At 47.5% G+C, this 14,239-nt stretch overlaps 1 protein-coding gene across 1 annotated transcript; it reads left to right on the top strand.

Annotated features, from left to right (window-relative positions):
• Nucleotides 1-1,692: 1,692 nt before the first annotated feature.
• NPY4R2 (neuropeptide Y receptor Y4-2) lies at nucleotides 1,693-6,334 on the top strand. The gene is made up of 2 exons (XM_082223488.1): nucleotides 1,693-2,021; nucleotides 4,829-6,334. Exon 2 carries the CDS (start codon nucleotides 4,906-4,908, stop codon nucleotides 6,010-6,012), a length of 1,107 nt encoding a protein of 368 aa, XP_082079614.1. The 5' UTR covers nucleotides 1,693-2,021; nucleotides 4,829-4,905; the 3' UTR covers nucleotides 6,013-6,334.
• Nucleotides 6,335-14,239: the final 7,905 nt, after the last annotated feature.

Below are 14,239 nucleotides of genomic sequence, written 5' to 3'. Positions count from 1 at the left end.
TCGGTCCCTGCTCCTGCCAACTAGCAGTTCGAAAGCACGTCAATGTGCAAGTAGATAAATAGGTACCACTCTGGCGGGAAGGTAAAAGGTGTTTCCGTGTGCTGCTCTGGTTCGCCAGAAGCGGCTTAGTCATGCTGGCCACATGACCCAGAAGTCTCCCTCGGCCAATAAAGCGAGATGAGTGCCGCAACCCCAGAGTCGGCCACGACTGGACCTAACGGTCAGGGGTCCCTTTACCCTTTACCTTTTATGTGAAAGGGAGGAAAAAGGAAAATCGGGACATTCCGGGGTCAAATCAAAAACCGGGACGGCTTCTGTAATTCCGGGACTGTCCCAGGAAAAGCAGGACACACAGAAGTTAGGAGCCTTTTATTACCCTCCTGGATAGTTGTCCAAAGAACAGCAACATGACTTCTATCGAGTGCTTCATGTTCCTCCTGTGTAGCTCTCATTTGCTTGCATTTTGGACTCACAGCTGTCCATGGAGGCGCAGGTCAATTCTGTATCCAGGGCAGCTGTCTACCAGCTCCATCTGGTACGCAGGATGAGACCCTATCTGCCTGCAGACTGTTTCGCCAGAGTGGTGAATGCTCTAGTAATCTCCCGCTTGGACTACTGCAATGTGCTCTATGTGGGGCTGCCTCTGAAGGTAACCCAGAAACTACAACTAATCCAGAACGCGGCAGCTAGACTGGTGACTGGGAGCGGCTGCCGAGACCACATAACACCAGTCTTGAAAGACCTACATTGGCTCCCAGTACGTTTCCGAGCACAATTCAAAGTGTTGGTGCTGACCTTTAAAGCCCTAAACTGCCTCGGTCCTATATACCTGAAGCAGCGTCTCCACCCCCATCGTTCAGCCCGGACACTGAGATCCAGCACTGAGGGCCTTCTGGCGGTTCCCTCATTGTGAGAAGCCAGGTTACAGAGAACCAGGCAGAGGGCCTTCTCGGTGGTGGCTCCCGCCCTGTGGAACGCCCTCCTGTCAGATATCAAGGAAATAAACAACCATCTGACTTTTAGAAGACATCTGAAGGCAGCCCTGTTTAGGGAAGTTTTTAATGGTTGATGTTTTATTCTGTTTTTAGTGTTCTGTTGGGAGCCGCCCAGAGCAACTGGGGAAACCCAGCCACGTGACAGGGTATAAATAATAAAGTATTATTACTATTACTACTACTACTACTACTACTACTACTACTACTACTACTATTACAGTGGTACCTCAGGTTAAGAACTTAATTTGTTCTGGAGGTCCGTTCTTAACTTGAAACTGTTCTTAACCTGAAGCACCACTTTAGCTAATGGGGCCTCCTGCTGCTGCCGTGCCGCCGGAGCACGATTTCTCACCCTGAAGCAAAGTTCTTAACCCGAAGTACTATTTCTGGGTTAGCGGAGTCTGTAACCCGAGGTACCACTGTCTTGCTGTCCCATTTGCCCCAGCTGGACTGATTCCCTTGGGTGCTCCAAGCCTTGGTCTGACTCTGAGTCATTGTAAGGCAAAACCCCACCCCTGGCTGACGTGCCAAGCCTTGATGCTGGGAGTGACTTTCTGCAGAGCCATCTGGTAAACAGATCAAAGATGCCCCGTTGGTGACCAAAAAAACCACCACCCCAGATTGCAATGCCCAGGCTGCATATAAGGATGAATGCGGCCAATCTGAGTTGTTTATACTCATTTGGCTGCCATGCTCATTGACTCGCTGCTTCACATCATTTGCATGTTCCTTCTCTCTTTCTCCTGCAGCTAAGAGTTTGCTTCTTCTTTTCTAAGGAGACAACAAGAGGGAGCCAGAAATTTGCATTCCCATCAAAACTCCAGGACTAAAGTCCCTTTGGAGGTAGAGATTGAGGCGAGAAGCTGGCACACATTTTTTCATACTGAAAGAGAAAAGAGAGGGACAAGATTTAAAGCCCAGGAAGGTGATCGGATGCTGGTTTTGCTGGCCTGTTGCTCATTTGATTCTGCCGGTGGAGATCCCTGGTGTATGTTTGCAGCAGATATGCTCCTGGGGGTATCAAAGGTAAGTCTTTTTGCACATACCGTATTTTTTGCTCTATAAGACTCACTTTTTCCCTCCTAAAAAGTAAGGGGAAATGTGTGTGCATCTTATGGAGTGAATGCAGGCTGCGCAGCTATCCCAGAAGCCAGAACAGCAAGAGGGATTGCTGCTTTCACTGCGCAGCGATCCCTCTTGCTGTTCTGGCTTCTGAGATTCAGAATATTTTTTTTCTTGTTTTCCTCGTCCAAAAACTAGGTGCGTCTTGTGGTCTGGTGCGTCTTATAGAGTGAAAAATACGGTACTTTCCCCACTCAGCATCCACAAGAGCATGGAAAAAAGCACTTAGAAGTGGGTGGCGAAGATATGCCAGAAAATCAATTTGCTGCCCATGCCCCTAGAACATTCTAGAATTAGTGGTATGTTATCCACTCACTATTGATTTTTTAAAAAGTATTTTTAACCCACTCTTTGGTCAAAAAAGGCTCCCGGAGTGGTTTACAACAATCGTTAATAAGCCAGACAGGAGTGACGGACGGGTTTCTTGGAAATTCCCCGTGTGGCCACTCTCTCCAATCAGTTAGCACGATGAAAGAACGATGAAACCCCTGCTAAGATTGTGGTTTTTCCAAACAAACAAACAAATAGTTTGTATTTTCCAAGGAGGCATCAGGATCAGGCGCACAGGAGTCGCCCTCAGAGCGCATTGTGCGTGTGAAGACAGACGGGGGAGAAATGTGGTTTATAGGTGAAGGAAAAGAGAGCGTTTCTGTGTTCCGTATATGATTGAGGATGGCGGCACCCTGGTCCCTGATGTGGCCCTGGGAAAGGAATATAATGTATGCCACGGATGGCACAGAGAACCCGCGAGTAGAAATGTTATGGTAGGATATGCCTTGCTGTTTTCCCCCAAGGCATTTTAAGACATGGAAGCAGTGAAACCATGCCGTAATTTTAACAGATTTTAACAAAATCAGATATTTCTATCCCTGTGCCTTCAGAACCTTCTGGCAATTGATCATTCTGAAACATAGACAGGCAATACTGAAACTTCTTTCTCTCCTGAACCCAACATAGATCTTTAAGGCTTATTATTTAAGGCTTGTTGTTGTTGTTGTTGTTTTGTTGTTGGCTGGCAGGTAGTGAGAGTAGAGACCCTGAATGAGTAGAGAAAATGAGTATTTCTGTGTTTGCTGAAAGATAATGTGTAACATTTAGGTAAGTCTAGGGGAAGCAAGCCTTAAGAAGAACGTTCAAACAGCGCAACCCATCAGTGTCTTATGTGTATGATTTGATTTCTTTAAGTTACAAGGTCAGTTCTAAGGCATACACAGAGAAATTTGGATTTGAAGAAATGTGTGCAGTTTTCCTTGGGGCTTTCTAAAAGGAATTTTTACTGAACTCCAAATGGATGAAATCATCTGAAAGTGCATTTTCAGCCTTCATTTTACATAATTAAGCATGCACTTATTTAAATAAAAAGTGTCACAAAATATGCATTCATAGTAAATTCGTACAGTTTAAAGAAACTTGGCTTTTAAAATATGACTTTGAAAGTCCAGAACACCAAAAGGAACTTTTCTACAAAATCCCGCTCAGCATAAATCTCTGGACCTGGCTGACCTTTGTCTCCTGTCTCCGGTTGAAAGAAAGTGGAAGCTGGGATCATAAACTGTCCCAATCCCATTCAAAGCTATGTTTAGCTGTGCATGAGATGTCTGTGTTGTCATACTTGATCAAGTGTCATCCACCCTGAGATTATGCAGGGGCAGAAATCTATAGGATTTGCATTAGGGCCAGAGCCACTCCGTTATGTTTGAACCAGGGGTAGGCAAGCTAAGGCCCAGGGGCCAGATGTGGCCCAACCGCCTTCTCAGTCCAGCCCGTGGATGGTCTGGGAATCAGTGTGTTTTTACATGAGTAGAATGTGTCCTTTTATTTAAAATGCATCTCTGGGTTATTTGTGGGGCATAGGAATTCGTTCATTTTCCCCCCTTCAAAATATAGTCCGGCCCACCACATGGTCTGAGGGACAGTGGACCGGCCCACAGCTGAAAAAGGTTGCTGAGCCCTGGTTTAAACCCTTTCTTGTACCACTTTTAACAGTCATGACTGTGACATTAACATAAGAGAGAGTGCTGGAGGTGAAATAGTTAAACAGGTTGCCCAGTCAGGACCCAGGGGGTGGAGTCAGTGGGACTATAAAACCAGCTCTGGGAGGAGTTCGTTGGGAGTTGTTGGTGGGTAGTTGGTTGGTTTTAGTGGGTTGGCTGGTTGGGAAAGTCAGCTGGTAATAGAGAGACAGTTAGGGCAGTGGGTTCTTGAGTGTGGGGAGGTAGAAGAGATAGAGAGAGGAAAATAAGACTACGAAAGTAATGAGCAACAACATTTGGAATGCCGTAAAAGTTTGGTTGTGTCTGAAATAAAATACACTCTTCTTTATTAATTGAGAAGCTGACTGAGACTGAAGTGATTTTACCAGGGAGGACCTGGTTGGTGGCAGCGGATTAGTGGTGTACGGGTCAATAGTCCGTGAGACGACTGGGGGCTCCGTACGAACGCCACAATGACTTCCCCCAAAGGATCTTAGGAAGTTTGTTATGGGTACTGACCTCACAAAGTTGCCATTTCAGCATCTTTAACAAGCTGTCGTTGCCAGGATCCCCCACAATTGTTAAAAGGAGGGTATAAGAGAGCTTTGAATGCAGTGCGGATGTGCACAGAGTCCGCTGAGAAAGTTGTGACTGCTGCAAGATGTTTTTACATCCCCTAGTCTGCTCCAGTGTTGAGACTGTGTCAGTAAGAAATAAAACCGTCTCTCTCTTTTGCAGATCACCCCGACAGATTGTAGTAAGATCACAGGAAGTTCCTAACCCTCAGACCGACGACACACCTCTTTGGCTCCATAATGAACAGGACTGTGGCTTCTAACACATCGTCTCCACCCCAGAGCAACTGGAGCTTCCCTTTCCACGCCATCCAGCCATGTAGAAACAGCACAGATATTACTCTGTTTCTAGTCGCCTCTTACAGCTTGGAGACCCTGGTAGGCATTTTAGGAAACTTGTGCTTCATTGGTATCCTGGCCAGACATAAAGAGAAAGCCGCCGTCACTAATGTATTTATTGCCAATCTGATAGTCTCAAGCTTGACTATGTGCATATTCTGCTTGCCGTTCACTGTCACCACAGTCTTGTTGAAGCACTGGATATTTGGCGAAGCCATGTGCAGGGTGACCTTGTTCATCCAGTGCACGTCTTTGACCGTCTCCATCCTGTCGCTTGTGCTCATTGCTTTAGAAAGGCGCCAGCTCATCATAAACCCCACCGGCTGGAGGCCCAGCCTCTCCCAAGCCTACCTGGGCATTGCCATCGCTTGGATCTTTGCTTCTTTCTTGTCCTTGCCTTTCGCCACTTACAGCATCTTGGGCGATGACTTCCCGAAGCAGCTCCGCAGAACGGATTCTTTGGCGAGCAAGGTCGTTTGCTTCCCCTCCTGGCCGTCAAAGGTTTACAAGCTCACCTACACCACTGTCTTGCTGCTCGTACAGTACTGCATCCCTCTTCTCCTCATCGCGGTGTGCTACCTGAACATCTACCTGCGCCTCCGGAAGAGGGAGGACATGTTTCGGAAGAAGCATGAGTGCAGTTGCCGGGCGAGCCACCTGAAGCAGATCAATATTCTGCTGGCGTTAATGGTCGCCGCCTTCGCAGTCTGCTGGCTGCCGCTTCATGTTTTCAACACCATCGATGACTGGAACTACAAAATCATCCCCCACTGTATCCACGATCTGATCTTCTCCCTGTGCCACCTGGTCGCCATGGCATCAGTCTGCATCAACCCCGTCATCTACGGCTTTCTCAACAAGAACTTCAAAAAAGAAGTGAAGGCCCTGATTCTAGGTTGCCATCACCGCTCCTCGGCGCAGGAATATGAGATGATACCTGTATCGACCAGGCAGATGGAGCTCTCCAAGGATTCACTGAGGATAAGCTGTCAGCAGAATCCTATCTAACTCCTAGGCTGAACCTTCAGAGTCCTGAGGGTTGGAGCTCACCTATGTCTGCTAGCTCCTCCATCATCATCACCACCACCACCACCCACCAAGTTGCAGTATCTGCCATTCTCCAATTTGCAGAGGACAACTGTCTGAAGGAGACTTGCAGGATAAGGCATCGGACTTCCCATACCCCAACCCATATAAATAAGAGACCGATCAGACTGGGTTTTGGGTAAAAACAGGCCACAACTTTATTGAATACAGATGGAAGAGGTTTGGCTTGGGGCAGTCTAAATACTTCCAGCCTACCTGCTGGAAGTGACGCGTGGTCAATCCAGGTGGGGGTTCCTAATAATGGGTCCTTCACTAAGACCTACATCCAATAGGGTGACCCCCACAGGGACCGCCGTCTGGGGGAGTGCTTTCGGCCCCGGCCCCACCTGGGCAAACAAACATGGCCACTCTGCCCGGATCCCTTTAATGGGATACCCCAACGTTTGGAGGGGCAGGTGGGGAATACAACCTCCCCTCTGCCCAAAACAAGGGATTGCCCCCAATGCCCAACCAGTTGTGAGGAATTGCTATGAAGCACGTCCAAGTGCAAGTAGATAAATAGGTACCGCTCTGGCAGGAAGGTAAACGGCGTTTCCGTGCGCTGCTCTGGTTTGCCAGAAGCGGCTTAGTCATGCTGGCCACATGACCCGGAATCTGTACGCCGGCTCCCTCGACCAATAAAGCGAGATGAGCGTCGCAACCCCAGAGTCGGCCACGACTGGACCTAATGGTCAGGGGTCCCTTTACCTTTTTAGGCAAAACCACCAGGTAAGAGCCAATTATCCTGGTGGGCAAATTCCTACCCGGCCCTGTAAAGAATGGTGCAACCACAGCAGCCACAGCAAAGCAATTGACTATCAGCTTAAACTGAGGGTGGGTGGGATGGGGAAACCTGGCGCAGGAACAAACAGGCTGTGCCCCAGGTATGGGCTGCTTAAATGGGCAAGAGGCTGATCCGAGGAAAGCCCACTGTCGGCTCCATCAGCTACGCCCCCTGGCACAGCCCATATCCCAGGCTGTCTCCCCATTTGCCAAAGAGGGTGCAGGCTAAGATCTGGGTTCCCATAGGCGGCAGGGGCTTATGCCCCCTCCACCTATCAGGAAGGGCGCTGCCATTTGAACTCCACCATCGGTGCCCCAGTGAAGCATCTTCCGTCCAGCAATGCCGCCATTCTCAAGTTCTGGAAGCTCCCCACACATTTTAGAACCAAGGATTTGGCAAGTAATTGAGTTTGCGCCCTGCAGCATAGAGGACATGAATTATCCTGTTCCTCCGTTTTTTAAAAAATTGTCGTTTCGCTTTATTTATTTAATAGCACACACGGAACCCTAGTGTTGCAGGTTCCACTGCTATCTTGACATCCTAAAAGAAGTGACTCTTGATAGCCTGGAATGAGAACATTCAGTGACTCTGAATTTCAGGAGTGGGAAATCTATTCCTGCACTCTCATCCTTCACCCGCTTTGCTATGTGGCACTGGAGGGCTGCCCGATCTAAACTTTCGCGTTTTTAAACTTAATTTTAAAATACAATTTTGCGAGGGGATGCAGTTATTGGAGATAGACTCATCCATCATCCATATCCATTGGCTATGTTGTCTGAAGCCGATGGGACTTGGAGCCCGGCAGCATCCTGCTGCTGGGCCAAATATTCCCCATCCCTGTTATGAGCAGGGAATTCCACTTCTTCCACCGTTTTCCCTTTTTCTTTTGCTGCCGGCATTCAGCATTGTGATTCAAGGACCCACCACCCGCTTGAGGATAAGAAAGACACATGGACACAGTATATTAGGTTAATGGGCTAAAAAAGCCCACAACTTTATTGATTACAGCATGTGAGAAGTATTGGCTTAGGCCCTGGATAAAACAACAGAGCGTGACTCCACCCCCTCGGGGAGGGGTGAGTCTATCAAGGGTTAGCCACCAGTGGGAGGAGCCTGTTGATGCAAATACAACTGAAAGCTCCCCCTGATGTCACCAGGGGTCGTGCCATGGCCCTAGCCACCAGCAAGGGCGTTGGACAGGATCCCCATGACCGCCAGATTCCTTTACCCATAAAATGGAGGGGTAGGCGATGGCCACACCCTGCCCTCCAACACACAACCATATTCCAATGCCTAACTGCCAATACCCAAAAGTTGTGACGATTTGCTATGAGGTAGGCGAAAAACCAAGTGGCCGGTGCCAATTTGCCAGTTGGATAAAAATTCCTACCAGGCCCCTTGGCCAACCAAGGCGACCAACCACAGGTCCATAGCAATGTCACGAACCAAACAATGAACTATGGGAGGGAAGGTGGGTGATCCACGAGAAGCAGCCGCACAATGGCTGAGGAGCGCTGCCGGGCCGCGTTTGAGTGGCTAAACCCCACCCCCAAGCCTCCAGCTGATTGGCTGGCCACCTGAGGGGCGTGGCACAGCAGCCAAAGCAGGAAATGGCTCCTGCTCAGAACTCCTCCCCTCCCTAAGGAGGAGAGGCTTTCCAGGGTGACTGACAATGGTACTGCCAAGTCTGAGGATTTCCTAAGCAAGATGCCCTCTAAGGGGCCCCCACCCCTATGCCCACCCCCACCCCACTGCCCTTCTATCTAGGTGGTGGGTCTCATGCTAGCTGCAAAGGGGTGCATGGGTGTGATTGAAAATCATCCTGTCATTTCCTCCCTCCTCCTTGCCTGGTAGCAGGAAGGGAATGAATGGGCCTCTTTCCTCATTCCCAAACAAAGGGGGATCCATGCATTCCATCTCTGCTCTCCACCCTCAGGTGGCAGCAATATGTTTCCTTTTTAAAAATGTTTTTATTTTTTAAAAAAACCATTTTGCTGAGCAGGTGCTTTGCTACTGCAGAGGACAGAACCCACATGAGCAAAGCACCTTGGGAAATAAAAATGGCGGATGCAACTGGAGCGTCTTCATTCTGCAGCAGCAGCAGCACACCTGCTCTGTAACAAGTGGGGAAAAGAAAGCAAAGCTATCGTGCCCAGGGCCACTGAGCTGCAATTGGGACCTCTCTCGGTTGTGGGGCCCAAGAACTGCACCCCATTGTCAGTGGCTTCTAAGCATCACCAATCCTAACACTGCTCTTTTGGGTTTCTTTGTTTTTTCCTTACCTCTGGGTTGTGTGTTTTTTTAAAAAAGGTATTTTCTACTTCTCCAAACCTCTGGTGTTTTGTAGCACGGGGACCCCTCTTTCTTGTTTCTCGGTGCCCCCGTTTTGCCTCTATTTATGCCATTATACCTATAATGTTTGCTATTGGAGGAAGTGCTTAGCAAGCACCTACAAAGCAAAGCTGAAATTAGCAGCGGTGGCCCAAGGTGAAAGACTTCTCGGAAAAGATTTATAATGAATTGAAAAAAATGGCAGATGAAGATGATGGATTTTTCAGAGCTAGCCGACCTAACCGGAAGAGTCCGCAACCAGAAGGAGGAGGAGTATCAGGAAGAGTGGAATAAATTTAATGATTATTTAGTAAAATTTGTTAAGTTAAACTAACTGAACATAGCTTGCAGATACTTAATGGGCTTAGGATTTTATTTATGTTAAGTGATGAATTAATATGTTTAATTCCATCAGGTAAGGTGAAGATCCAAGGATGTTAATGTTTAAGTTAAATTTCATAAAAATTGGGATTTGGAAAACCGTTAAAAGGACATGCAATGAAATTCAACCAAGGGGAAGCGAGGAAGTCACTTAACAAAGTTAATAACTGTAATTTTCAATAAGGCTATGATCTATGTTTGTTTGTCTTGTGTGTTTGTGTGTTTGTTTGTTTGTTTGTTTGTTTATAATATTGTGAAAACTAATAAAAAATGGGGGGGAATGAAATTAGCAGCGGTGGACTAACAGTCAACCGGCAATGTTCGAACGTATAAGAAATATTCACAGACGCAGAAGAAAAGGAAGCCAGCCCCTGCGAACTGCCACGCTGGATCAGCCAGCTGGCACATCTCACTCAGCTGTTATCTCCTAGCATTCAGCAGCCAGATGTTCCAGGAAAGTCGATAAAGAGTCAAAATGGAAATATTTGTCGACGGGGCTTGGCAGTCAAAGTCTGAGGATGTGCCGTGCAGTTCTGTCTTCGTTAAGGCACCTAATCACGCCTGTAGGCTGTGCGCACACAACCCACCCCATCATTCATTGGTTTGCAGCAAATAGTAACCCCATCCTGAACTTCAGTGTTTGCCCTGGTTCGCTGTTGTTTCAAGGCTTGTTGCAAAAAAAACCCCACCCCACCTAAACTCTGAAGCTGGATCTTGTGATATGGGGAGAAGCATAGCTGTCAACATACTGATTTGAAAATAAGGGACCAGCAGCCTCGAAAATAAGGGATCAGCAGCCAAAATAAGGGATCAACAATTACTTTTATAAAATACATATTTTGTTGCGTGCAAATGGCTTTACATACCTATTAGGTCCATAAATTACCATATAGCATATATTCAACACAAAAAAACAGCAACAATTTGTTGTTGACAAAGCAAGCTGCACATAGAAAGGGCCCCATTACCTTCAGTAGCTTATTTAAGAGACATCATCAATAAGGGACAGCAGTGGGACATGGCGCTGGGATAAGGGACTGTCCCGCCAAATAAGGGACGCTTGACAGCTATGGGGAGAGACAAGTGATGGAAAGGACAACTGTACTGCTTCAGAAATGGCTGCTGCTTCAGAAATGGCAGTAGAAGAAAATGATTATTTCGAAGCACACCCTGTAGGGGAGAATGTGAACAGAAAGGCCAATTGGTGGTGGTGTTTTTCCTGGTCAGTTGGCAATCCAGTAACGACTTGGCAACCCTTATTAGGCTTCCTACTTAGGAAGAGAGTGAATCCCAGCTACTGGAAAACTTCGCTAGATTTATTTGCGCAACGCGGGCTGCTATTAAAAGCTCGGAAACAGTGACAGGAGCTACTCGACTCTTTTCTTGTATCTGATATGAAAGCAGATTTGAAACCAGGATGCTGGTTTTTAGAAGTGCAGGGGCCCCTGGTTTATTAGAAAAGCAAATTATATGGCTCTGTCCAGCTAATCAGTGTTTGCTTGGGACAGTAGAAAGGAGTTTGCATTATGATTATTGCTATCATGAATAAATATTATTCTGTATACAGAAGCTGATTCAAAAGGAACAGGAGCAAAGGGAAAGTTATTTAATTCCCCCCCCACCCCCCCCCAGGAGTAGTATAGCATAAGAAATCGATTTAAGATGCTGTGTTAGGGTTGGCAGTACATATAGGTGACTCCACAAGACTGGGGTGCGGCAATTAACCTTTAAGACGCAAAAACAAATTGTTGTTGTTGCTAGAATTTCACCAAAAGCTTTGCTAAATATGATTCCGTTGATCTGAACGGTTTATTGGGTGTGTTTGTGTAAGCAAGACAATCAAAATACATGTTTATCTTAATGCAATTCCAAATCACTATGTCATATTAAACCAATTTTTAATAAACAATATTATATGTGAATAAATGTGGGGGGGGGGATAAAAGATTTCAGCCTATCATATAGCACTTGGGATCCCAAAGGAAGTGATTTGATTATATATCAGTGAATATTTGATTATATTCAGTGATGAATTTGAACGCATCCTTCTGTTGTAGGCATCTGTCTGTCTCGAAAGACAATGGATTGCGACTCCGGGGGTGAAGTCAAACCACTGCGTTAGCAGCACTCAGATGAGCTCCTCAGGGTGCAGTCCTGGTCAGTGTGTATATTGGTCCTGGGCTGCCCAGACAACCTGACCCCCCTCAGCCTCACTGATGTGGTCTAAAGGAAAGAGGCGCAATACATTTGGCGGGAGTTGCCAGCCATCTTAGGGACTCTATTAAGTAGTGGGTGGACATAGCAGACAACACAGAGATTTCTCCAAGTAGTTCTTTATAAATAAGCTGGAACTGAACTGAACAGCAAACAGCTCAGCCGGTCTGCTTTTATAGGCAGCCGGCTGTCAACATCGTAACAACAACAACCCAGGGTTTCCCGCCTAAATTAACTGACGTGGACCTGAGTGAAAACTATATTCAGTGGCACCTCTGGATACGAACGGGATCCGTTCCGGAGCCCCGTTCACATCCTGAAGTGAACACAACCCGTTCTGGAGCCCCGTTCACATCCTGAAGCAAACTTATCCCATGTCCAAGTGTCTGCGCATGCCGCGATTTGCCGCTTCCGCACACGACATCATTCTGAGCGTCTGTGCATGCGCAAGCAGCGAAACCTGGAAGTAACATGCTCCATTACTTCCGGGTCGCCGCGGAGCGCAACCCAAAAATGCTTAACCCGAAGCTACTTCAACCCGAGGTATGACTGTACACAATATGCCTGGTGGCCAGGGTGAGAACTTCAATACATAACAGACTCCCCTCTGGAAAAGTAGCTCCAGAGGAGAGCATCTCCCATGGTAGCGAAGCCCTAGTTAAAAGGTGGACTCGTGTCCGGCATTTCAGTAACTAGGAGGGAGACATGCGGTCAGAAGTAGGACAATGGGTTAAAGTAAAGGTAAAGGGACCCTTGACCATTAGGTCCAGTCGTGACCGACTCTGGGGTTGCGGCGCTCATCTCACTTTTTTGGCCAAGGGAGCCGGCGTACAGCTTCCAGGTCATGTGGCCAGCATGACTAAGCCGCTTCTGGAGAACCAGAGCAGCGCACGGAAACACCGTTTACCTTCCCACCGGAGCAGTACCTATTTATCTACTTGCACTTTGACGTGCTTTCGAACTGGTGGGTTGGCAGGAGCAGGGACTGAGCAACGGGAGCTCACCCCGCCGCAGGAATCGAACCGCCAACCTTCTGATCAGCAAGTCCTAGGCTCTGTGGTTTAACCCACAATGCCACCCGCATCCCTAGGACAATGGATTAGCCTATCACAAAATCAACTCTACAAAGATAAGCTCTCAGGTTTTCTTTCACCCTGGGGAGTCTTAAGAACCCTGGGGAACAGGAAATAAACTGTCTGCATCTGTCTGTCTGGAGAGACAATGGAGTGCGCCTCTGGGGGTGACCTGCTGCCCAGGCACACTGGGCATGGGGGTCCTGGGCTGCCCAGATGACAGGCCTCTTAGTCTCGCTGATGTGATCCAAAAGAAAGCAGAGCAATACGTTTGGCACCAGCTTGTCCGCGGGAGTTGCTGGAAGGAGGCGTACAAGACGCCATCCAGCCGTCTTAGGGACTCCACTCTGGATTTGTGTAGGACCTCACATAGCCTTTTCTTCTCCTGAAGATGTTCTACGAGGCAGCAGGTACAGATTTTTCCTTGGCGTTTATTTCCACAGCCTTTCTTATTCAAACTTTCATCTGTTTCCCCCACCACCACCATTCTGCACAGGTCTTCTCTTTCATCATCCAGTGAAGTGGAAAAATACTCTTTTCCATCTATTATAAAACACAATAGAAATGCATATCTCAACCATCAGCAAATCAAATAAATCACCTTCCCTGCGTGTTTCCTTTCAAGAGTAATGAATTTGCAGAGGGGTGTCCTCTTGGTCTTTTGCAGCAAAAACAACAAGAGTCTTGGCACCTTAAAGGCAAAGTTAATGAGGTGGCTAATGGCCCATCTCGGGGACGTGGGTGGCGCTGTGGGTAAAACCTCAGTGCCTAGGACTTGCTGATCGTATGGCCGGCGGTTCGAATCCCTGTGAAGGGGTGTGCTCCCGTTGCTCAGTCCCTGCTCCTGCACAACCTAGCAGTTCGAAAGCACTTCAAAGTGCAAGTAGATAAATAGGTACCGCTCCAGCGGGAAGGTAAACGGTGTTTCCTTGCGCTGCTCTGGTTTGCCAGAAGTAGCTTAGTCATGCTGGCCACGTGACCCGGAAGCTGTACACCAACTCCCTCGGCCAATAAAGTGAGATGAGCGCCGCAACCCCAGAGTCGGTCACGACTGGACCTAATGGTCAGGGGTCCCTTTACCTTTACCTTTAATGGCCCATCACAAACTCATCTAGGGCAGCAAACCGCACCATGCCTGCTCAGTAGCAAGGCCCACTGAATTAAGTGGGGCTCACTCCCAGGTAAGTAGGCTTAGGATTGCAATTTAGCTATCTTGATTTTACACTTTGGTGTGAACTGAATCCGATTTCATTTCCCTCACTCAGGCATTAACGAAAGGGCAGTTTAGCACCCTGTTGATATTTTACTAAATAGACCACCTTTGTATCCTGGATTGCATGAATTCCCGTAGTCATATTAAACATTT

Source organism: Podarcis vaucheri (genome assembly GCF_965113315.1).
Source record: "Podarcis vaucheri genome assembly, chromosome: 5".
NCBI classification, from domain to species: Eukaryota; Metazoa; Chordata; class Lepidosauria; order Squamata; family Lacertidae; genus Podarcis; species Podarcis vaucheri.
Note: the sequence above shows the minus strand (reverse complement) of the source record. Positions and strands in the feature narration are given on the sequence as shown.

Coding starts and splice junctions, on each gene's coding strand:
- NPY4R2 (XM_082223488.1), top strand. CDS start 4,906: ATGAACAGGACTGTGGCTTCTAACACATCGTCTCCACCCCAGAGCAAC.